This window comes from Hypomesus nipponensis, chromosome 10 (assembly GCF_054491055.1).
Source record: "Hypomesus nipponensis isolate SF chromosome 10, ASM5449105v1, whole genome shotgun sequence".
In the NCBI taxonomy this organism is placed as follows: Eukaryota; Metazoa; Chordata; class Actinopteri; order Osmeriformes; family Osmeridae; genus Hypomesus; species Hypomesus nipponensis.
Window position 1 is genome coordinate 3,250,677 of NC_140370.1, and position 25,095 is coordinate 3,275,771.

The 25,095-nt window shown below is 43.9% G+C and overlaps 2 protein-coding genes across 7 annotated transcripts; both read right to left on the bottom strand.

Annotated features, from left to right (window-relative positions):
• Positions 1–675: 675 nt before the first annotated feature.
• Positions 676–11,119, bottom strand: LOC146270839 (BTB/POZ domain-containing protein KCTD1). 5 transcript variants are annotated; one of them, XM_084708516.1, is made up of 6 exons: positions 11,007–11,119; positions 10,661–10,736; positions 5,433–5,611; positions 4,415–4,559; positions 3,222–3,527; positions 676–1,903 (listed from the first exon to the last, which is right to left on the bottom strand). In XM_084708516.1, the coding sequence occupies exons 2-6, from the start codon at positions 10,667–10,669 to the stop codon at positions 1,739–1,741; spliced, it is 804 nt and encodes a 267-aa protein (XP_084564642.1). In that variant the 5' UTR covers positions 10,670–10,736; positions 11,007–11,119; the 3' UTR covers positions 676–1,738. The 5 variants fall into 5 exon arrangements, 3 of the variants coding, with proteins under 3 accessions (XP_084564642.1, XP_084564641.1, XP_084564640.1); XM_084708515.1 differs by lacking the exon at positions 11,007–11,119 and having other exon boundaries at positions 10,661–10,992; XM_084708514.1 differs by lacking the exons at positions 10,661–10,736; positions 11,007–11,119 and adding an exon at positions 6,374–7,213.
• A 5,356-nt stretch (positions 11,120–16,475) lies between these two features.
• On the bottom strand, positions 16,476–21,743 carry LOC146270840 (aquaporin-4-like). Of its 2 annotated transcripts, XM_084707726.1 has the most exons (6): positions 21,587–21,723; positions 21,400–21,491; positions 20,410–20,827; positions 20,120–20,284; positions 19,322–19,402; positions 16,476–18,515 (listed from the first exon to the last, which is right to left on the bottom strand). In XM_084707726.1, exons 2-6 carry the CDS (start codon positions 21,456–21,458, stop codon positions 18,243–18,245), a joined length of 996 nt encoding a protein of 331 aa, XP_084563852.1. In that variant the 5' UTR covers positions 21,459–21,491; positions 21,587–21,723; the 3' UTR covers positions 16,476–18,242. The 2 variants fall into 2 exon arrangements, with proteins under 2 accessions (XP_084563852.1, XP_084563851.1); XM_084707725.1 differs by lacking the exon at positions 21,400–21,491 and having other exon boundaries at positions 21,587–21,743.
• Between the last annotated feature and the right edge of the window lie 3,352 nt (positions 21,744–25,095).

Sequence of the window (25,095 nt, forward strand, 5' to 3'; positions counted from 1 at the left end):
TTTCTGACTTGAAACAACATTTCTGGCCCTAAACCCGAGCATTAGCGTCTTTGACCGCACAGGAGACGCTCACAGTTTACCTTTAACCTACCGGAGAGTTCAAGTCGTCATATGGGTATCTGGGCCACCGGAGGTTGAAATGAATTTGGCGAATTGCATCGCTACAGAAAGTGGACATTCTGCCAAAAGCGATGAAGCCGAGACGACAGCACTCCGCATGGGGTTTCACTTTGGATGCGAGCCCGGCGGAAATATGTGAGAACAGCTGACAGCACTTGCGTGGAGCAGTCGTCTTGACTCAAATTATGTATTGAATGGCTGAATCAGTCAACTATCTGCAAAACGAAAACCATCAAGGTAGCCTACTTACTCCCCCCGGCCTCATACCCTTAATGAACTAGGCTATTGCAGGCTCTACCGGTAAAAGTATAGCAATCACCATATTTTCTCCACAATGTCTGAATTCATTTTAATACTGTAGAATAGCATTGTATATCATATTATTCTAAAGCTTATCAAATTACATAGTAGTGCCTATCTGATTCCAACCTGTTGGTTTAACATAACTAAAGCATTGTTCAATACAATTGTATACAGACTCATTGACAGACAAGTATACAACACATTGTTGATGCCTACTAGCATGAAAAAAGACAAAGTTTGAAACCAGCCTTTATTACAACTTATGTTGAAGATTTATTTCACATTTGTGAGCTACATTCCTCTTACCTCAAATCTAGGAAGAGTAGGTAGGTTGGTCACGTTAGAAACTTCATTTTAAAATACGCTAAATGTGAGGGTGATCTTTAGATTGGGTGTTACAATAGGCTTGTATCAGTTCAGTCATGAATGAGGCAACAGATTTGTTTTAAAAAGATGTCAATTTCAATGTAAAAAAACACAAACAAACACGTATACAATGACAATATCATACAGTTTGCCACTCCAGAGGGTTATAACCCACTGAATGAATTACCTTGGTTGTTTCTAGGATAACCTGTATTCCCTGTACAACAAGGCAATGATGTGACATTATTATAATAATTTACTTAGCGTTTTCTTTAAGTGATTATAGAATGACCTATGACATAAAATCTTGATGAGACTAAAGTGAACTCTATTTAATAGCATAATCCAATAAGATAACTTCCATTCATGTAAAAGCAACTTCATTTGTGGCACAATACTAAACCCTTTTAATCATGAGAAAAATAATGTAATTAATAATTAGTATATTCAATTCTATTGAAAAGTATTTATGGAAACGGAGAACTTGGAGACTTGTACAGAACATTTGGCAATTTGCCAGTGGGGGAACATCTAAGCATTGATAGAAGGGTGTGCACTACATGTACAATCAAACCCTTAGAAATGTTGACAGTTAAAATTGAGAACATTAACCTAATGTAGGCTCAAAGTTTTAAAACAAACTTCTTTTGGGGCTTCGGTGTATAATTCTTTAAAATTCACTCAAAAGGGGCTAGTAAACAATCAACAAATGTCCTTGAGATTTCAATAACTTATCAAATATTCTGTATCTTCTTATGGCAAAAACTAAAAAAAATTCACCTTTTTTTTTTCTATAGGTGGTTCTCAAGTAAAAAGAAAAAGAAACTATGACAAAAGAAACAAAACCAAAACGAAAAAAACACGAGTCCATACAGAGAGCTCCGCCCACGCAGAGCTCACGCCTAAAGTAAGTAAATAAGTCTAGCGCCTCCTGTGGTTGTGGAGGTCTCTAGTCCAGCTGCTCCTGTTTTATTCTGTTTGAGTTGGGCCCTCCTCTCTGGGGCGTCCTTCTCAGTTCCCTCCTCAGGACGTACTCGCTGAACTGGGACGAGTCCACGCCCCCACCACAGGAGCCCACAATCTCAAACCCACGCTGCTGCAGGCGCTCCAACACCTGGGGGCACCACGGAGGAGGAAGGGGGGAGAGAGAGAGATGGTGAGCACAAACCTAATGCCACACTGTCAACCCAATAACTCACCCACACAAACTCGCACACGTGTAGAACTAAACTTGTTTTGGAGTCGCCGATATCTTGTGAGTGAATTCCCAACTTTTTGATGGTATGTGGTTTCGCAGACTAGCAGTCTTGCGCTTCCTGAATTGTGTAAAACCGCATCAAAATATAAACGAACTAGGCTTGTGTATAAAAACCAATGAGATGAAGCACAGTGTCAGCTAATCCATAATTTGAAATAAGGTATATGTTGGACTGCGCAGAAGACAAATAAAGATGAATAAATAAGACAAAAGAGGAACTCTCCTGTCACCTGAGAAGGAACCCTTCAGTCTCACAGCCTCATTTATCTTGATTGTTTGTGTGTGTGCGAGCGCACGCGCATGTTCATTACTTCTTTGTGTGTGTGAGCGCGCACATTCATTTAGTGTTGGTGTGTGTGAGTGCGTGAGCGTGAGTTCATTTATTGTTTGTGTGCGTGTGCGCGCGTGGATACGTTCCTGATCCCCCCAGCCTCTCAGAAATCTACAGACGTGTCCGCCGGGCTCTAGGATCACATTCCATCAAAGAGGCCCCAGGGATCTCTGGGCTTTTCTCCCCCAAACCCCCCTGCCCTCCCCGCCACTTGGCGCAGTCTGGGCTGATCAACCAGTCCCCCCCCCCCCCCCCCCTCCTTCCCCCAGCCCCAGGCCTTAGCCCCCGCCAAAACTACAAAGGCCCCCACCCCCCCAAACGGCTGGCAGTCTCCCTCAACCCCGCCCGCCCCCCGGCCACCAACCCCCCCCCCCCCCCCCCCCGCCCCTCCTCCCCTTCCCCCCCAGCCTCCATTAGCCGCAGATACAGCACCCACCGCCGGCGTGCTTTAATAACCAAACAGGATTATGGGCCCTGCCTAGGGATAACCTGCCAAGGAGCACGCTCTTTCTGTCTCTCTCTTTCTCTCTCCTTCCATCTCTCTTTCTCTCTCTCCAGCATACATGGGCTCGAATGTAGAGTTGACTTCTTGCCTTTCTAAAATGGTGACCGAGCCAGTTGTCTCTTTACTCTTTACAAAACCTTTAGGACTGTCATTTATTGACGTGCTTTGTGTCCTGTCTTTTGTCATCCCGATTAGTGGATGAGGGGTTTAGTTAGTTTGATCCAACTAAACATGGCCCGCTAGAATAGTTATTGTTGTTGACTCTATGTACTACAGAGTACATAACAACACTGTTGTAGCATGTTCATGTGTCCTGCAGAAGCAGACGGCCCCCTCACCTGGACGGAGTTAAGGTGGCAGTAGCCGTTGAGGGGAAAGCGAATGACGTGCGTGGAATCGTGGTTCCAGCCGGCGTTGACCGAGTTGCACATGACGTCGCCGATCTCGGGGAAGACGTCCTCGATGAGGGCCTTGTCGCCGCTCAGCGTGATCCTCTCGCCCAGGTCGGGCGCCACACGCACCACCAGGCACTCACAGGGCCGCGACACCCGGCCCTGCTCCCGGTCCAAGCGCCAGCGCTCCAGCTCGCTCAGCATGGGCTGCAGCTGGAAGTAGCGCGCTTCCTCGTACAGCAGGCTGTAGTCCTGCGGGGGGGGGGGGGGTTAACGAGCAACAGTTAACAATAATATAACCTGGGGGGGGGGTCAGGTATACACGAAGCAGGGACAGAGAGCCGCATGGGGTTTAAGTTATCCGAATTTCAGACTCTCTTTGAACACTGTCAGTCTGAGGGACTCGGTGGGAGAGACTCTTCTAGAAGCCCCAGAGTGATAGACCAGAGGGCGGGGTGAAAGCCCTCCCCCTGCGTCTACCGGGAGACCGGACCCTTCTGGGATGACAAACCAGGAGACCGGACCCTTCCGGGATGACAAAGACGCAGAGCGGCGGAGATACTGAATGGGAGGAAGTCACACTGTGTTGCTTCATCTTTTTTTTCTCCTGTTCCTCTACTTTAGAATGGTCCCCTGATGTGAACATGGCCTCGGTCTGAACTTGAGCCAGTCTTTTAGTCTCTGCTTATTTTAGCTGACATACTTTCCACTGATTGAGTCACATTGTGGACAGTTCATCAGATAATGTGATTATTTATTTTCTCCCGGGGCAAGTTAGTAATTAAAGGCTAAATGACACATAGGAGAGAGCTAACAGAATGCAAATGTGTCACATACAGTGAGGATCAACCTATCTCTGCTAGACACTTGCAGTGGGAACATATAGCCTCTGGTGTCCAATAGCGTGTTCACTATCTGGCTTTTCATTTTTCAAAACCTTACGTCTAATATAACGACAAATGGGAATTTGGGGGGTTGTGGGAACAGCGGGATTTCCTTGTTAAAAAAACATGACTTGGCATGATGAGAATTATTGTTCTTTTCAGAATGGCTCCCAGTGAGACCAAAAGGAACTGAGAAAGCATCGGCAGCCCTTGACCACCCTGAACACCACTGCCGGGGTGACTGATGGTACTCACTTTGAAGTCATCTGGGATGAGGAGCTTGGACGTCCTGAGGAAGTTGAGGATGTAGCGGAACATGTGTCCATCCCTGTCTATGAAGTAGTGCTGCTTCAGGCTGTCCAGGACTATGGGCTCTGTACCATCAAAGAGACGGCCAATTCTGGAGGAACACAGAGAGAGAGGGAGAGAGACGGAGAGAGAGAGACAGAGAGAGAGAGAGAGAGAGAGAGAGAGAGAGAGAGAGGTGGGGGGGATACAACACGTCAACCACACAACATACAACATGTCTGTTGTTGGCCTGCATAAAACGATTTGATTCTTCACAGCTGCTTTTACAGAAGGCGGAGCTGACACAGGTGTGTGAGCGTGAGCCAGCGCCGCAGATGACTCACTTCTGCGTGTCAACTTGGAAGCGATTGTTTTCCTTTACACCTTTGTCGAGAGACGCACGCATTGCCGTGCTCGGCGCACATACCACCGAGAGCAAAAGAGCGAGAGAATGAGGGAGGGAGAAAGAGAGGGAGGGAGACAGAGATGAAATAGAGAGAGGCAGTCTGGTGTGGTCTGATGGAGGGGTCAGGGGCAGGGCCAGCTGGTAGAGAGGTGCTGCAGGCAGGATGCCACGCCAGGGGCTGAGCCCCCAGCGACAGTACAGCCTCCCAGCCTCCAGATGGCCCTGTGCCCTTTGGCCCTTTACTGCTGCTGTGACATCTGTCAGAATAACTGAACTGCTTTTGTCTGTGCTCTGAATTTTGGACTTCCAGCCCCTGCAACTGTGGGGTTGAAAGCCATTTTTCTGGGTGAATGTTGTGTATTCCATTTCAATTTGTAGCTAACGCAAGCATAAACCGTATGAAATAAGTTGCACAGTAAATATAAATGCAATTAATTAGTACAATTCCCATGTACCAGCTGCCATGCTCCTTGTTCAAATAAGGCCCTGCCTGTTCATGCGATGCCAGAAGGACTGCGAGCTCTTCATGATTGGACGAGGTTTGACATTACAGTCGACGTGGGGGCGCCTCTCTCTCACCTGGACTCTGGGTACTTTGTTAGCGTGGCCAGGCTACTGGTGTACATGTGTCCTCCCACGTCAATGTGCACAGGGGCGTTGGACTTGGTTAGCTGGGCAGGGGCTGGGATGCCCTGGTTACTCATGGGAGACGCTGGCGATCTGGTGATCATGGGTCTGGACATACTGGAGCGGTTATCCTGTCAAGTACATAACAATGACGTGTGTTAGGACAGCAGAAGACCAGATAAGACCTCATAATGTTGTGGTTATGGATGATCATAGTACTTTTAACGGGTGAATGTCTTATGGGGTATATGTGGCACTTGCTGCCCCCTGTACAGGAGATGGTTGAAAACTTACATTTCATGCAGAATTGCAGAAAGAAAGTATTCTGAAACTGTGCTGTTCTGCAGTTCACATGCAGAGAGGTACAGTAATAACTCATCTCACTCATTGTTACAACATTGCCTAATATTTCCTGACCTTGACCTGAATGTAACCACAAGCAGGAGCCTCTATATCTGTGGGCTATCTCCTCCAAAACCAAATTAATTTGGAGCAGCAATCTCACAGAGAACAATCAGTCTAGATTTGAATAATGTAATAGGATTCTGAGGAAATGTTCCCAGCTAACCTAAAAACACAATTAGCTGACAATATGACGTTGGCCTGAGAACATAATGAAGATTTTTTACGAAATTTGACAAATATAATTTTGAGACGATAAAAAGAGTTAAGAAATGGAATGTGGCTATGCATTGGTAAAAAAAAAAAAAAAAAAAAAAAACCCCAAAAACATCTTTAACAAACTAAAACCACGTAAATGTTTCAAGTATGTAAGGGGAATTCCCCAATAGCCATGCATGCACGCAAAAGGTTGAAAAGTGACAGGTCCAACACACAACTTGCCGGAAACCAATTTGTTTGAGACAATAGACTGTACCGGACTTATCCATTACCTGTGCGGGCATTACTGTAGTTGGCGAAGTAGACACAGAATGATCATTCTGCTTTAAAGATGCTGCAGGTATGTTGTCGCCTCTGACTGTGAACATGAACGCTGGGTCCCTGCATTCTCCGGTTCTTAACGGGATTCGTTTTAAGGACGCGTGTACGGACAAATCCACAGAACTGATTGGACGCGGTCGTTTTCTCGTTTTCTGATGCGTTAAGTCCATGATATCCGTTTCGTCCATTGCAACAGAGACTTAAGTCGGAGATTCTCTCGGGTTTCACCTTCCGAATAGAGATACAGCGCGCACACCGAGACGGCATAGGCTATAAATGCGGCAGTCACACTGAGAAGCTTCTAAGCAATGGCTGGGAGAAGTCAAAGCCCCCGACAACATTAGCATTGTTGTGCCCTCGGGTCTTTTGGATTGTCGTTGTTTTAATAGCAGATAATGTCGCGTTTTTAGACAAACAGCAAACCTCTGCTAATGACTATTTTACAAAGGGAGCCCTTCGTTTAACTTTTAACCACCCATTAGGTGAATGTAGAGTCCTCGCAAATAACACATCTGGATTGCGACCTGCCCAGTCAACTCTTAAGAATCTTTCTTTGCCCTGTCCTGCTCCTAAAGCTATCCTTTGTTCTTTCTGAACTTTCAAGCCATAACATGCAGGTAACACGTAGCAGCACCGAAGTTAAATTCACTACATTTTCGGTCATATCACTAGTCAACACATCTCCACACTTTTAGCAATTAGGGCAACAGCCGCTATATAACTCACCCAACTAGCCTAACGGTAGCCAGTAACGAATCGAATGGTATCTTAACCACAGAGGCGGTTTCTGTTCGAGATTAAAACCAGTTACACCATTCACTGGGCAAATGTCCCCAGGGCAGCTGTGACCTCACATGAACGGCTGACCTTTCCACAGACATTTTATAGTCTCTACATGCTGCAACCTCTCCTTTCTCACATGTGATTATGTATTTCCTGAACAATGCCTTACATTGAGTGTAGTAAAGCTGGTGGAGTAGGATCCTTTTTTTAAAGTAACCTGCATATCCTTCCCAAACATGTTCTTTTTTATTGTCGAAGATGATCTGTTACAGTGTAAAGGGACAGTATTATTTGTGATCTTATTCTATCCTGATCATTTTGCTATTGAGACACTGTTGCACCTTAGTAAAAGTCTAATCAGTGTAGCCATGTCCAGCTATGAAAACTTTTAAGAATTTGTAGATCTGATTGGCTGTGACCACAGCCAATGATAACTGCCTCTTTCAGAAGAAACAGGCCGCATTTCCTTCCACAAAATTCCGAATGATAACAGAAATGCACAAATCACAAACGCCCCTCAGAAAGTGGCACGATCAGAACGCCTGGCCTGTCGCCGCTAATGTTGACACTTACATCTCGACACCACACAAATGCCTGACGCACGTGTTCAATTATAATACCACCCCTCCACCACGTCTTCCCTATAACGAGAAGGGAATCCGTTAATTTCAAAAATAAATTCAGGAATATGTTCGGAATAAATCGATTAACAGAAACCACACTGTCTTTAAAAACCACTGTGGCTCCACGTCTCGTTGGCAGTGTGGGTTTCACACCTAGATACCCAATTAGCAATTAAGCCTGCCTCTGAGTGCAGGCCTCCACTGCCGTGTGTGATCCTAGCCTGATTTGCATGCCGTTTGTGCACGCGCTGATAAGCCCAGGCAGCAGCCATGCATAGTTTTTTTAAATTCAACTCCTGAATCCCTCGCAGAAGGCAGAGGAGGCCTGCGGGGCGAAGGGGAGAGAAATCACACGGCTGCTCTTCAAAAGGGGACCTGTGTAAGGCATCCGCCAATGTGCGTGGGATCACACTCAGAATGCAGGTAATTTGTTCCTTGACTAATTTGTGGAGATGATGTTGGTGCTGGTGCTGGTGCTGGTGGTGTGTGTGCAAAGGGAAAGAGACAGAGAGAAAGAGAGGGAAAGGGAGTTTGTGTCTGTGGAGTAAGTTCTGGAATTGGATTTCCTCCTAGCTTAGACATAGCCTCGTGAAATACTGTTCAGCTTCATAAAAAAAGTGTGTCTGTGGATGACCTCCTCGAATACGTGTAGCATAACTCATCCTGGCTCAAATGAGGAGAGGAAGAGAGGGAGAGAGAGATGCACGGTGGACCAGTGTTGAAAATAAACAACTTGTACTACATTGGGCCAGTCCTCTTTAGCCACAAGAATGTTGGTTACAAAACATAAAACTATCTATTGACAGTCACTGTGTCATAGAAGCCTACAGGATATGAGTGACACTACAGTAGCCTCTATATACTATATAATGCTGTTACATCTGGACTGGAAACCTTACCTTCTGGAAGCACTTTATTGTAGCCCCTCTGCAGCAGCTATCCCACCTGTTGCCTTTAGTTTTTCTGTATGATATCTAAAACATCTAAACACGCAAGTGAATTCGTCAGTTCTCTTAAGACAGCTGTGTTCTGGTCCACTTCAAACACTCACAATGTCTCATGTAGCAAGTGGTCTGTCTGTTTACCCAAAGTGCGCAATTTAAATACCCGCAACTTCACAATTTTGTCAAACTGTCATGGAGGAATACACGCTGTGGTTGTTGGAACCGTAGTTTTCAAGCATGGTGTTGTATGTGGCATTGAACCTCTTTTCCAACCTGTTGCAGCCAAGTCATAAATGTAAACATTACAGACAAATTAAAAGTCACATGTAGGATGAGATAAAGCAAATGGAATGGTCTGGATGTCACATCAATGTAACTCCAAGCTATGTCAACCAATCCCCCACTGCAATGCAGATGAGTATCACTAATAAGTTTGGGACAGTCAGACTTGAGTTTACATAATGTAGGCTGTCTTTCTCTGCCTGTGGGTGTTTGTTTGAGAAGACCGCACTACAGAGCAACCCACATCTATATTTGCAGATGATTCAGTTTTACCTCAACCAAGTAACTGAAGTTAATGACAAGCGCTGTATCTCCAATACATGTTTATAAAGGTTTACATGACTAATAATAAATAGAAGACAGATGGTGACCAGCTGATCAGTAAGCCAATTCAGTTCACAGAAATGTAACCCAGTGGGAAATGCTTTTTCTGAGGTTGTCATAACAGCGCCCTCCAGTGAACACAATAAAAAAAAATCAAAACCACGCAACCTAACTCCTTAAAATGTGCAGCTCCCCCCCCCCCCCCATTTGCATAATAAACTGGTTATAAAGACATCCAACTATTTAAATTGGTGACCTTGAATAAACGTAGAGTACAAAATAAATGCATAAGGTTTATTCAGTATTGAATGTGTATTGAATGGCCGTAGGGCTGTATTTGCGGGAGCAGAAGTTCAAAGAGCTGCATTCCCAAGATATGTAATTGCAACACGGAGCCAAATTCTGATGCATCCTTGCCACCTTTCAATCTAATATACAGAGGAAATAAATTCAGTTTCGTTTAACACAGGCACATTTTCTTTATCTTTAAATATATTTTCAGTTTCAAATTAAAACTTTTGCAATACCGAATTTCATAAAAGATCATAGAGCCAGACTTCCGTCCAGGAGGGTTGGATTTGTTCAGTCGCATTTGAGCCTTGGAGTTCCCTTGGTATACGGCTTAAGGTCAGCCCCACAAGAAATCGGTAACAAAAGACAAGTATGTTAGCTTTCAGTTTAACTTGGATTACAAAAACGTAGTCTTGTTACAAAGTAGAGGAGAGAGTACTACAAAGAGATTATTCAGAGAATCTGCATTGACGTATGTAAAATAGGTACATCCTGTCTTACAAAATAAGAAAACCCCTCCGGCAAAATTACTCCACAATGGCGTCTTTCATTAGTGGATCTGGGGCAGTCAGGAAATGAAACTGGTTTGGGACTAACTGACTAGACTAGGAAAAGCTGTATCGACATGCTTAATCGAGGTTTGTGTAAGTATGTGACAAGTATTCCAAGAGGGACACGGCGACGATAATGCGTTCAGGGCTGAAACAACGCGCCAGAAGCGAATTCGAACGGACGATAGCAATGTTTCCCCAACAAGGTCGTCGTATTCGGTTGAAATACAGTCAAATTCAGTATTTTCAACTACGATTTCGTAACATCACCACATACATACACTTGTAAAACAACGAACAATTTCCAGTAAATGGTTAAACATTTTTTGTAAGAACTGTGGAGCTCATCGTCTGGCACATGCGTAAAAGCGGCTGCGCCTTGAATGCCCCAGTCACACCAGCCTTGGAAATAATAGCAAACCAAATAAATCTCCGCTTACCTGAAACATAGATCGGCATAAAGTATCTTTTTGAGCACCTTTTCCCTCCGATTTCTGCCGCGATCTGCTTCCCTTCCTACACCAGTGAGAAATGCAATAGCTTGGCTAAGGTAGACAGAACAAAATACAGAGAATACTTGCTCCAGGGCTCCGAAACCCCTCAAGGCAAAGATCAGGATACAATTAGCTCATGTCTCTCTACCCCAGTCTCAACCTATCTGCAGAATAAAACTCCGAGCAAAAGAGCAGATCACAACAGCAGTGTGTCGGCCTTTTTTGAATTTTATGTGTTATAAACCGAATAAAGAAATCTTGCTATTTTGGGGCATACGACACTCTCACTCACTCTTGCTTCCAACTTGCCTATTGCCTCCCTCTCTCGAACAGAAAAGCTGATTTTAATCGTTATGATTAGTTTTGATGGAACGTTCCCTCAGGCGATTTCTACAAATGGATGGGGTGTTTCTTTGCCAAGGAGGAAAAGCAGCACGTGATGATAATTATATAGATTGTTAGTTGAGTCTTTTGATATATTTTTTTCTCACTCAATGTATCTTGTAAAAGATAAATGGGTACTACACGTAGGCCTACATCATACACAACTTGTTGATAATAATCAACTTTAAATCAACGGAATGGGTTCAAATAGAAATTCTACACCAGATATTCCTTTTTTTGTGCTTTTGGCTAAAATCCCAAATGACGTAGTTATATAAATAAGCACTTGCAGCTTGCTTTGCCCCAATCAAGTCTGAATCAGTGCCCCAGGCTGATGCGAGAGCTCATTTCAAATGTTCAACCATGCATAATTTCAGGAAGATTGAAGCTCTTCTGAAGCTTTTAGCTTCAAACTGCTGTATTGCAACAGTAAAGGGACTTAACCAGTATGTTTGAATACATCTTCTCAAACATATTTGTTGGACATAATATGCTTTTTAATATTGTTATCATTGTTATCTAGATGTTAAAGAATCTGATGTTGTCTTACTGCTCATCTCAATATAGACCTACATTTAGAATAGGACAGGGAAGATAAAAAATGTAAATGCCCAAACAGATCAACACAAACTCCAGGATTACACACAATCAACTAACATTTGACTGGAAGTGGAATTCTTCCATTCTCGGTGTCAGTCTCTCTCTCTCTCTCTCTCTCTCTCTCTCTCTCTCTCTCTCTCTCTCTCTCTCTCTCAATCTCTCTCTCAATCTCTCTCTGTCTTTCTTTCTTTCTGTCTCTCTCTCTCTCGCCCCCTGCTGTCAGAAACACTAGCTCGTCAGGGTGGATGAAGCCACAATGCAAATCCACATCTCACAGGCTTCAGCAACACTGCCCCCATCAACAGCAAATGCCAAAAGCTGTGGAATTCTTTCAACACTGATGCATTTCTGCAGATCTCGTTTTTCCCTGGCATGTTCTAGTCAAGAGGCTACAGATGATCAGTGTAATTGCTTTTTGAGAAAGAGCCTGCCCACCGTATGTGCCACCCAGAGCAGGGGCCCTTTAACTTTCCACTGTTTGACCAGCGTGTCCTAGAGGAAAACAAACACAGGATTAAAGTGTTACGAGGAAGTTATTTCCCCCAGAGGGTGCCGGCTGGCACACACAAACACCAAGCCTTGCATTTTCTATTTTCCCCCCTCCTGCACTTTTTTTTTTTTTTTTTATCTTCGCCATCAGGCTGACAAACTGTAGCAAAGTGAGAACACCCCAGGCGTCCGAATCTCATACGTTCTCCATTTTCCACACAAATAGAGCCAAGGAGTTAAAGACCCTCTCTCGATTCAGTATTCAAGATATGCATTCAGTGTTGTAGGAACCAGCCGCTGGTAACTTTCCTGTCTGAAATACTCTTGTGTTTGGGGGCCAACGTCGAGCCATTGTTCTAACACTGCGTCTGAAGGGTTGTGTTTGTAGTTGGACCTCAACCACGTCGTCACGGCCACAGCGCTGGGAGAGGTTCTGACTGAGCTGTAGTTTTCGGTGGACAAATTACAAAGATTGCTTGCAGATGTGAATGAGCCTAAACAGAAACTGGCCGGCCTCGATGACATCATGCCCGTGGTTATAAACACCTCTACGCGACTGGGGAAAGTGTTTTTACCAGCTATCTGGAAAACGGGTTCACCTGAACCCACCTTCAGATTCTGACCATGACATGGACCTGACCTCCAAGCTGCTTCTCATTATCTCACGGCCATCACGGCCAATCTGCCCTTTGTCTCACTTCGACATCATTGTTCCCAGATTGGCACATCCACAACAGGCCTATTCTGATTCAGAGTATTATGGGATATCTTGCTCTAGCCTGGGACCATGTTAATTACTCTCTGTGCTCACCACACCCTTGTAATGGCCTGTGGTTATGTAAGGGAGTGGGCTGCAGAAAGGGAAAGGACTGAGATCATTCCAGAATCTGACTCAATCTGCCTGGCAGGCATGTACAGTTTAGGGCAAGAGTTTTTCATTGTGTAGTATTTTGGGCATTAAACGATATAACTTTTACAGACAGGCTCCATGTGAAAGCAAGCTTGTATTGGTGAAGTATGACCCACAGCTAACACTGGTATCTGTATTGTCTTAGCACGGCAGTTTTGTTGACAACAGTGTGTTTAATGTGTTTAAGCTTTATACAGTTTAAGAGGTGGGTCTGGCAGTAGAAGTTCTGGATGAAGGATGAAGAAACTGGGACTGTCTTATTTCACCCAACTTGAACCCAAGATTCACAGAGCAGGGCAGCCCAAAGATAGCACAAGAAAGGCCCACGCTGCTTGATTTGAATAAAAAAACTGAGGACCACTTCTCCACTCATCTACACTAATGGTCCAATCACAGCATGGGCCCTACCCCTCTGTCCCCCCCCTCCCATTGTGGACAGAGAAGCTGGTGACACTGCGAGAGTAGAGGAAGAGAGACAAGAGGAGGGGGTTGCTTGGGTGATGCTGGGAGGCTCCAATAAAATGTAATCCTATTATAGGGTACCCACTAGAGGGCAACAATAATAAAGGTTTCCCTAATAACAGGAGCAGTCCAGACCCAAATGGAAAACAGCTCCTCCGGTGCAGTCCCACAGTCGTACATACATCCTCTCATTAGGGCCAACCGCTGATGGCCCACATTACACCGCCAGGCCTCCGAGATTTGGCATCTGTGCCGGAGCAGGAAGAGTTAAGCCAAACAAATGTGTTTCATCAAAGTGGAGTTTGGGTGTTTCTGCATACAGGGGGAGTGTGTGTGTGTGTGTGGGGTGGGGGGGGGGGAGCGAGGGAGTTAGGGAATGTGTGGGGGTGGGAGCTGAAGATGAGGAGCCCTGAGGACACCAATCAGAAGTCTCCCCCCCATACCCCCACCTTCCTGTCGTGGAGCCATCGGGGTCTCAGGTGTGCACTACCCGGGCTAATACCACCTCGACTTGATTGTTTGTGTTCAAGTAATCAGGGTTTTGTAAATTACCATTTTGGGAAATGAAAGTCCAATCACTGGCACAACACAGTTTCAGTTCAAGGGCAGACACTGGCATCAACAGTGAAGGGGGCAGAAAGTATTTCTGTGCAGAACTGGGTCCATGGATGGCTAGCAGGTTTTTGAGTATCCCTTATCCACAACAGGTGCTTCACAAGGAAACTGAGGGAGCATGAACCGTTGAACATGGCTCAGCCCAATGTTAACCGAATGTGGCAAATTGTGTGTTGAAACTGTGCACAGATACAAAAATCTAATTTTTGTTTTATTTGATAATGTGATAAAATGCCAAAGTTACTCTGTCTTCCAGCTGTCTCGAGCAAAGGCAGCAATGTATCTATCATAAGCGACAAGGTGAGTGAGGATATCAATCATATTCTCCTGACAGATAGAGTTATTAAGTGAGCCAATTGCAGCATTATGAAACCCAGAATAACAAATGATAATTTATCTCTCTTGTGAGCATCTATGTGTATCTCTGCATATGTGCCTGTGTGTTTATGTGTATGACAGACAATCAGAGAGAAAAAGGGAGATGTGTGTGAATGTGTGTGTGTGTCACACTCCTTCCTGTTCCTGTACCACCCTCCAACCCCTGAGCTGCAGACTCAAGGCGGTTTCCAGAATCAAACAATTTCACGCAGCTACTGGAGGAGGAAATGAACTAAGCCCAGAGCAATAATAAAATTATACAAATGTTATTACAGACTCGCCCGCTACTGTCCTACTTTAATTCAAATTTGGACACTCCAGGCACTGCTGGTGGCAGAGACCTTCCTGAATAAATCAACATTAGCTTACGTCTAAATTATTAAGGAAGTGGGAGACTTTCTTGTTTATAGTATGAATTATTAAGCAAGAGTTTAACGCTGTTTTTCTTCACGAATCCCCAAATATTAATTGCTAATGATCTTTAAGGTGTGTGTTTTATCTTTGTGCCCCCGCCGTCACATCTCCTGAGAGGCATTTAGCATACAAAGTTTTAAGTTGGAAAATGCTACAACAGTATTCTCTATGGAGCGTTAGTTAATCAAATATGTTTTGAAGTAAATTATTTCCTTCTTTACGAAACCAACATTTGCTTTTTTGTTCTTGTGGTAGTTTTATCCAGCAGATACATTCTTGTTGTTTACTGTCATCGTGTTCTCTGGTAAAACATTTTTTTTTTTTTAAGCAATCAAACGGGTGAAAATAATTTTGCCTCAGATTAGTGCACAGTTTTTGATCATCCTAATGAAACCAAGCTGGTTGGTCAGAAAGCATTTGATCCTCTAAGAATTCAATGAGAGCAGCATGGAACTATTGGGATTGAACTTGTCCTTAAGAAAGTGTTGGGGGGCAAACTTGTCAGCGTGTGGAATAGAAAACAGTGAGGAAACATGCAGGGCCTCAGCAGATCATGGTGGAGACCTTCCCTCACCAACAACACTTTAAAACTTCTCAACTGTGAAGGCAAATAGTGCTATATTGCCCGATGTCATTGTGATTTTTTTCTTGCTATTTGTACGGTGTATTGTGATCACACAACATACAAAACCTATGCTACACAGTCATACAGTGAACATGAAACTATAATATCAAATAGCTTAATTTGTTGAGTTTGTGTAACTCTATGGTTTTGTATTAGTCGCACACAGTGAACGTATAGTTGAGAAGGATTGACGTTCTAGTCTCTTGACCTCAGCTGTCCACCTGCCCTGCCATGCTTCTGCTCTAAATCACTCCTGGTGATAAAGAACTCCAGCCCAGATTCCCAGCAGAAGCTACATGCACAACACCTTCCATTTATAGGTTCATTCATGGAAGCTGTAAATGTGATGGAGCAGGAGCTGAGAGGGGCTTGACAGGTGGTCTGGCCTGCCCGGAGGGAATGCCAAGGTGAGCTGCTTTAATGACACCAAGACTGGTTCCTGGTAAGAAACCATCCATCTGCGTCTGTCTCAGCCTGTACATTATTTGTGTTATTTAGCCAGAAACATCTTTCCCTGGAGCAGATCAAGACAAAGCATTGGAATCAAGCAGCCAAGCTGATGTCGTCAAATTAAAAAAAGCCTGACGAAAGGCTCATGACTGCCTTCTCCTGGTCACTGATGGGTACACGCATACAACATGTACATCGTTCATATACAATGAACACCTCTAATAAATACACTGTGGTTCATTAAAAGGTTATACTTATCAGAGGAATACATTATTGTCCAAACATTTTTGAGACCTTTTACCATGTCAGTATGTCTTTCAGAGAATAGGCTCTAAATTTAACATTGCGATTCTGAAAAAAAGAACCTTTTAAACAGGTACTTAGATTTAGACTTGGACTGTGGCAGAGACAAGCATTCACTGTTCTTGTTTTTATTTTATTTTAATTGTAATCATTATTACCAAGATCAGTGGTACAAATGCACAGTATTACAGTTTCTCGTATAAACATGTCCAGTGGGTGGCGCTGTAGTCATACATTTTGTAATGAGAGTATACACACAAAGGGTATACGGTATGACATGATTTAGTGTCAGAACAAAATTGCCTCCCATTCACAATAAAAGCATTTCCCCACAGCTTTGTTGTGACAGTGACACAATCTGTCTGCCTAATCAGTGCCCTTTACTTTTTATCACTCAGCATGGAAGAAACCATGGAAACCACATGGTCCCCAATAATATTGTACTTGTTACTTTTTCAGAGGAAATAAAGTGTTATTGTGACAAATCACCACTATTGTGTGTAACTGGGCAGCGCATTTTGTCAGTGTTCCCACGGATGAGGCGAGATGAAACAAGGCTACTTTCAGAGATATAAACTCAGAATGAAACGGCAGCACAGCCATTCATCTGGCCTGGGGAACACGAGGAGAACCCAGTCCACACATAGCTGTGATCATCCATCATTACTGCGAGCCTGTCTCCTCTACTCTGCTGAATTTCTATTGCCAGAAGTCTGTGCTGTAAGAGTTTTAGAGTTAAGGAAGTGGAAAGAAAAATATATTTTCAATGGATTTAGATATAACCGAGGAATGGAAGTTCAAACTACAACTCCCATCTGTGTCTCAGTATCAGGCACAGGACCAAACAATTAACCAAATGCATTTATGATACATCAGATATATATATATATATATATATATATATATATATATATATATATATCAAGCGTATATAACATACGCTTGAGCTTGATGATGACCGCATTAATACAATTCAGAGTGTCCTGCCTCAGCTCTGTATCTTGTCATTCTCTTCTGTTTCAGTGAATCAAAGATGCGTTTTGTTTTCCCACAGAATGAGTCTTTGGTTTGAATTTTTTTGATTGAATTTTAGAGGCCAGGCAAGGTACAAGGTTTTATGTAAAAAAACATTAATTATACAACAAGATAACCTTGAGCTTTTAACATTAATAACTCAATATTGATATTAAGCAATTACAAAAACAAGTTAAAATCACAATTAAGACACATGAAAATCTTCGGATTTCTAGTTTTACTTTCATCTAACATCTACTATGTGATAAAACATCTACAACAATTGAAGAAACTGTAGAGTCAAAATATGGCAGACATTTTCCTGACTAACAGGGCCAAAAAGCGAGAAACCGCCAAATACTCGGAACGACGGCTAAATCTATCAACCTATGACTAGAAACTGTTCAACATGGTATTTGTAATGTGCTCAACGACCCCAGAGAAGGCCTCTTCAGTCAATGTCTACGCATATAGTCAAAATGTGACACTAATCCAAAAATAACAAGGCTGCGTTTGACTTGCCTTCCCATCTTCAGCGTGATGACCTGACATAATTGTTTGACCTAACCATGTCTCGCTGACAGAATGCATCACAAGTGGAACAGCCTGACATGCAAAACACCAGTACATTTAAAGGGAGAAGAAAGAGCGATGGGTTGCCGAGAGCAATGTTCAAAGTCCCACATAAGCCAGTCGTTTCTTCCATTGGAGGCCTGAAACCCGAGGTAACGCAGCTGACGAGGCAGGAAGCCAAGCACGCGACGTTCGCTCTGAAGACGGAGTCTCCGGCCAGAGACCAGAGTGGAGGGTGCAGATGTCCCTCTCACTGCATGCACCACCCCCATGCTCTACAGGTTGGTCTCCATCTCCAGGGCGCGTGATAGTCATACCGAGGACAGCACCTCACCCGAACAGTCCCGGGAAGGGTCCTTCTTCTGGGACTTGTCCAGGTCACCGGCGTGGATGGAGCCAGGCTTGATGACCAGGTCGTCAGGGTCTCCCTGGTACACACCGCCCTCCACCTCCAGGTACTTCCCAGACGTGTCCTTCTTGAAGACGCCCTGCAGCCTGCTCTTCAGCTCTGGGTCGGGGCAGTACAGGTACTCGTACAGGGCAGCCGCCAGGATGCCCCCCAGGATTGGACCCACCCAGTACACCTACAGGACAGATCCTAAACAGTCACTCCCTCCTAGAGGCCGGTGCTTTACACAACACACCACTAACTACTGTATCGGGTCTTATTCCAGGTCCCATCAGCTCTAACATTTAGAATCCAGTCTAAGGACTGTGGACCTCTCTACCTATCTGAGGACCTACCCTTATTCTGTTTACCTAAGATTCAGACAAACCCTTCACACGCCCTCATGACTATACATGGGATGATACATTTCACCATGACACACACACATGCACACACAGTATGAAAAGGAAAAGTCACACCTCATTATCTCTGAACTTATATCAGTTAAACTGACAGACTACATTACCCATGCTCCCTGTTTTGGGCTGACTACATCAAGTTGAAACCATAATATGGTTTTCCTGACTTTTCCATGCATCTTCCCTTACAAAAAGCTTTTGTTCCCTCGACCAAAGATGGAGACGATGTCCTTGACCCTGAGTATCACTGGATGGTAAATATTACACTGCTCAGACATGTCTATTTTCTTTTGACCTTACTGGGTTTCAATATGCCATAGTCACACCCCCACCCCCCACCTCTCCTGCAACCCCCTTCTCCACACACACTGAAATGGCATCCTCAGCACTAGCCACTGCAGAGGTGAACCTAGCAGAGAACGCTCTGTTATTGTCACGTTATCCACACCACTGACTGCAAAACCGTGTCAACCAACGGTACAAATATTGGCCACTGCTGGGAAATCACAGGGCAAGATCGTAACCCTTAATGGCTCCCCTCAACAGACAGAACATGTGTTGTGATGTTTGTCGTATGTCCTACCCAGTGGTTCGCGAAGTTCAGTGTGACCACTGCCGGTCCAAACGAACGGGCTGGATTCATGCTGGCTCCAGTGTATGGAATCTGACAATCCAGAAGGGCATATTTAATAGCTGCTCATAAAAGGAATCATTTTCATCTTCATTTTTCAGTGTGTTCAGTTGGTAATTATGAACTACTGGATAGTCACAGTCTACATCTGGGTTGATTAGGTTAGTAAATTGGATGAAAACATTGTAGAGTTGCATGAGGAGAGGGCAGCTGATAACAGAATTGGAATAACAGCAGTGTTATTTCCTGGCAAACATAACTTGTTTATGAATTACTGAAGGGATGATAACCTGGGCTGTGTGCAGACCCATTATGACAGAAAAATCACAAACAGAAAACATTTCTCTGCAGGAACAGGGAAAGCTCTGTAGGATTTCAACAGTTTCCAAGTGATCGGTTGCCATGGATGAACCACTAGAGATTGTGAACATGTGGTTTAGGGTAGGGCTGATCTCTAAAAGATCTCTGCTCTCTGCCACTAAATATCATCCAACATCAGAGCAGCTGTGCTTCAATATCCTTCAAGTAGCTGTGTATATTATTTTTGCACTGTTTCATCAAAGCCCAAATTGTTCATCTGAATTGCCCAATGTCATCAAAGTGAAGTTTGAACTGAATCCTCGGTAACACTTTGTGTTAAGTGTAAATGAACTACAATGTCACGACATGTATATGTGTATTTAATGTTGAGTGTTGCCAAGTGCTCTGTTCACTATTGCACATGGCCATATCCAAAGGCTGGACACCTACAGCGAACAGGTGGCCGATGGCGACCGCGAACCCAATGGCCAGGCCTGCCGAGCCGTTGAGGTCGCTGCGTTTGGGGTCGCAGGTGGCAAACACGGTGAAGACCAGCTCGAACGTGATGAGAAGCTCCACCACAAGGGCATGGCCTACCGAGATCTGGGAGTTCACCTGCGTGGACACAGACAGACGTCATCACTTAGATTCTCGGGCAGAAATGCCAGGGGGGATGGGGGGATGGGGCCACGACCCCCCCTCCCCCCCCCCCAATCCAATTTCATGAAAAAAAGCCGTACTGTGGTGGCTCCCAGACCCCCTCTGACAGCCTCCGGGGTGACCAGGTAGAGGAGGCCTGCCCCAGAAATGGCCCCCAGACACTGGGCCACCACGTAGAACACGGCCTTGGCCAGGCTCAGCTTCCTGGTCACCACCATGGCCGCCGTCACCGCCGGGTTGATGTGGCCCCCGCTGACGTGTCCGAAGCACTGCACCATGGTGGCGATGCTGAGGCCGAAGCAGAGAGAGATGAGGACCAGGTCTGCAGGCGGGGGCTTCTCCTCCCCCGCGGCCCAGTTGATGGTGGAGCCCAGGCTGAGGAGAACGAAGATGAGGGTGGCCAGGAACTCCCCGGACACAGCCCTCCAGAAGTCCTTGGTCCAGATTCCCTTAAAGGCCACCATTCTGCTCGGACGGTCACACAAGGATGGACACCTCCTGGCCATGGAGTGATTAGACAGGGCCATTAGCCTAGTTAGCCTATCCCTGGTGTGTCTTCCTGAAAATGTACTCGGGTAGTTGACACCTCCCAGGCACAACATTGAACATTTATAACTCCTCTCAGGACTGGGGCCAGTGACTTTCCATCAAACGTTGCCAAATGCTGCAACATTGATCAAGGAATGGCAGGTCACTGTGACATGTCATTTGCAATCAGCGATTAAATGTATAATTGTGTATTCTGTAGCTTTTTTACTTTTGCTGCAGTACTGAGAGAGAGAGAGAGAGAGAGAGAGAGAGTGTGTGAGAGAGAGAGAGAGAGAGAGAGAGAGAGAGAGGTGAAGATGATGTCAAAGTGGGATTTTACATTTAACTTTTTGTTAAATTCATACCAATAATATAACAGATCAGTCCATTGGCACATCATGTTCTAAAGAATAGTCGCAGTGAAATTTATACCACATTCTCTGAGCAGAGCATAACTATTCTATTTTCTCATTTGGGTCATTTATGTAGGCTCTTGTTTTAACTAGTGTTTAAATTAATTCCTGAATTTTGTTTAAACTTACCATAACCAACTACATGCTGTCCCCCTGTCCTCTATTTCCTGTGTTTTCTTTTCCCTCATAGCTTCAGGTGAGTCTCTTAACAATCAGCTTATCTAAGTAGGAAAATATGACTTATCCTCCGTCCAAACACTAAACCAGGCAGAGTCGCATGAAACAGATAACCAAAAGTCCTAAATGGTCTACTTACAGACACGCTGCAGTTGGCTGGAATTGACAGAGCTCAGGTGTGGATGGGAGTGCAGGAAGCTGGTCAGATGAATATGAGCCACACATCATGCCCCTGGGCTGGCATCCAGGAGCTTTATTACTCTAGTAACAGGGCATCACCCCCAGGAGAGTGAAGCTGGGAGCATGCTCTGAAGGAGGAGACTGCTGCTTGGGGTGCCTCAGGCCCGCCCACCAGCTCACTCGTGCAGTGTCTCTGTGGAAAAACAAGAAACAGGCGAGTGCTCAATTAAAATGTAAGCGCTTTTAAAACATAACTCGCTCTCTCTGACTGTTACCTCTCCACACACCATGTTAGATCGAGAGAAAGTAGAAGAAAGCGCCCCCCCCAGCCCAAATTTCACATGATTTCACATTTTAACACCTTTATTTAGGTTCAAGCCATGCTTTTGCCATTACAAATGAGTCAAATTAAATCATAATGTTGGCTGCCAACACAGAGATATTGAATTGGTTGGTCTAGACAAGTTGGTAAACTATCCACTAGATTACAAAACGTTTTGTGTAACATCAGAAGCAAAGTGGCCCAATGGAGTGATCATCTTGATCAACAGAAGTTGATTACTGAAAGAGGGGCTTGGAATTGAACCTCTATTTTGATATGTTAATCAATCACCTCAGATGAGGCCACTCATGGCATGTTGTCCTGTCCAGCTGTACAGTACACTCACACTAAGGATATCCTGAATGGTACTTAAGACTGGCCAGCCATTTAGTCCGTTTCAGTAAAAATACTTTGGTCAAGGTCTGTTGGCTCGTCACACCAGTTTCACAGGCATAAACATATATAAACCATTTTGCTTTGTGGGCTCAGATACTAAGTTGAGGTATTGAATCACTTTATAAATGACCTTGGACTAAAAGGACATATTGATGAAGCAGCTCATTCGGATGTTGGGTGACTTTGTGTAGCTTGTGTGACTTTGTGGGAGTGTTTGCCGTTATTCATTGACGCACAAGATCCGTAATGTCCTTTGCTCTTTGTTTGCGGAACACCGTAGTTCTATTCATGATATGATATACTCAGAGGACACAGTGCATGAAGTCGAGGTACAAGGAAGCTAAGAAACTCACCTTCATATTCAGAACCCCCGCAGTTTTGAAAATATGCAATACATTTAATAGTGAGAATGATGTCATTGAAAATGCATAAATTGTTGATTGGGCTGTTGTGAATTGACGGCTTACCATTTGTAATTACTTTGCCAAGTAACATGAGCACAGCTTGTCACCACACAATATAGTGTAGGGCCTGATGCAGACATGGTCCAGGTAAAGAAATGACCTTGAATAAAAACTGTTTGACAAAACTTCAAGGAAGCTCTGTGTGCTTATCAAATTAAGCAATGGAACAATGGAATTTACAACTGGAAGTGAACAATAGCCAGTCACATGTACTAATGAATGCCCACATGCACAAACTCACCTGTTAAAAAAGTGCACAACATATTGCTGTGCAACATACCGTATTAATTGTTCAAGGATTTAAAGTAGGCTTAAGTTTTATTGGACTTGCATTTTAGTGGGTACTTGGTCTTGTTCTATTTACCCGTGACACGTTCACTTTACCAATGCATTAGCCAGGTCTACAGTATAGATTAACATCTCGGTGGATGATTTATTCACAACACGCCCTAACAGAAAGTAGCACCAAGCACGTCCTCAAGCATCAGAGAGCCGGCAGTGGAATGGCTTCCATGACAGACATTCATGTCTGAAGTTTCACAGAGTAAGACTTCTGTGAGGACATGAAGACACTGCAGCACTGACTGCAGACATATATCTATGTATCTAGTTATTTACACTCTCCTGAAAGATGATGCGACCCAGTCCTGCAGTGCATTCACAGGTGCTTGACCGATGTATAATGATGTCTCTACTGCATCAGTATAACTGACTGATTGGAGTTGATTACAGGAAAGTTACTTCAATTATTTTAATATCATTTTTTAATTAAGGGGATCTAGAGGCCAAATATACTATCTATTAGCTTTAAAAGTCATTGGTATCTATTAAATGATCAATTGTTCTACAATACTGTGTTATTTACCATGGTAAATATGACTTTGAGGGAAACTCATGATGTATTTAAGCGAAAACCTATACTTTTGAAAGCATGAATATGAATGAGCTGTGTTAATAGTAAGTAATTAACATAAGTATTATTTCTTTCCCTGTTTAATGTCCCCTTTGCACCTCCAGGCTTCCTACAGATCCAAGGAATATCTCCTTCGCTAATTAGGAGCTTGTTTGAACGTGACAATTTGTACTGTGTGCTTATCAGCACTTAAGAGTTTAGTTTTACTTGGCTTCAAATTAGGATCTGAGGTAAGGTCATTTATATATATATATATATATATATATATATATATATATATATATATATATATATATATATATATATATATATATATTATTGCCACATTTGTTTCTTAAACGTAACTTATTAATATGTTAACGTTGGGAACCCCACCCTAAGCCCACACTCATCCAAACAGAGAAACAGGGAATCACCCCGGGCCATGTGAATAAATGATGCAGATCTGTTCTGATCAGTAACATGTTTTCCTGCTGAGTTATGTCATCATGCTCGGCTGGGCAGAAGCTATCCACCGTTGTTAGGAACACTGCATGGCCGGGTTTTCCACATGCTGTAGTGGGTTGTGCCACAATTCAGTTGCATGATCTATACATTTGACAAGAAGGCCAGTCCACAGGCCCCCTCCCAAAAGACAAGACTTGAAAGAAAGCCCCAAGCTTGATTGTTATTGAAGAAAATGAAGGAAATCAGACTGTCCGCCTGTTGGAACTGAGAGTGACACTTGGACCATAACAGACCGTTAGCTGTCAGATTTGGTCATTAAGAGTACACATGAAACGAACGCTAACACACATACAGGCAATCATGTATAAACACAGGGGGTGGAGCCAGACGTTGTAAACATTAGAGGCTTAGACCAAACCTAGGACTAATTATTTGGCATTCAGTTGAGCGTAAAATTGTTATTTGAGCATTATGTAATAGCAACATTATGTTGCACTCATTTTGTTATATTCGCCAAAAATGACAACCCAAATTTTAACCTAAAAGATTCGGGGCTTTTGAGAAAACATTTATGGCTCGAGCAGCAGAAGCCAGCCGCCTGCTACGCATGTGTATACACATACACACAAATACAGACACACATATATACACACAAACACAAACACACACATATACTCAGAGCAGTCAGGGGTTCTTCAATGTACAGTACACATACACACACACACACAAAAACAGATACATGCTCAGAAGATCTTTGGATTACTGTGCTGTCTGACAAAAATAACTTCACAGACAAGATCCCAGTGTTTTTAAGTCTTGGTAGAGGGGCACATTCCATACAAGCTTTATGAGTCCCATTCAATCAGTGAGCGTGTGTTCTCTTCAGAGAGCATGAGAGCATACGTTATGCTGGTAAGGCGCTCTGG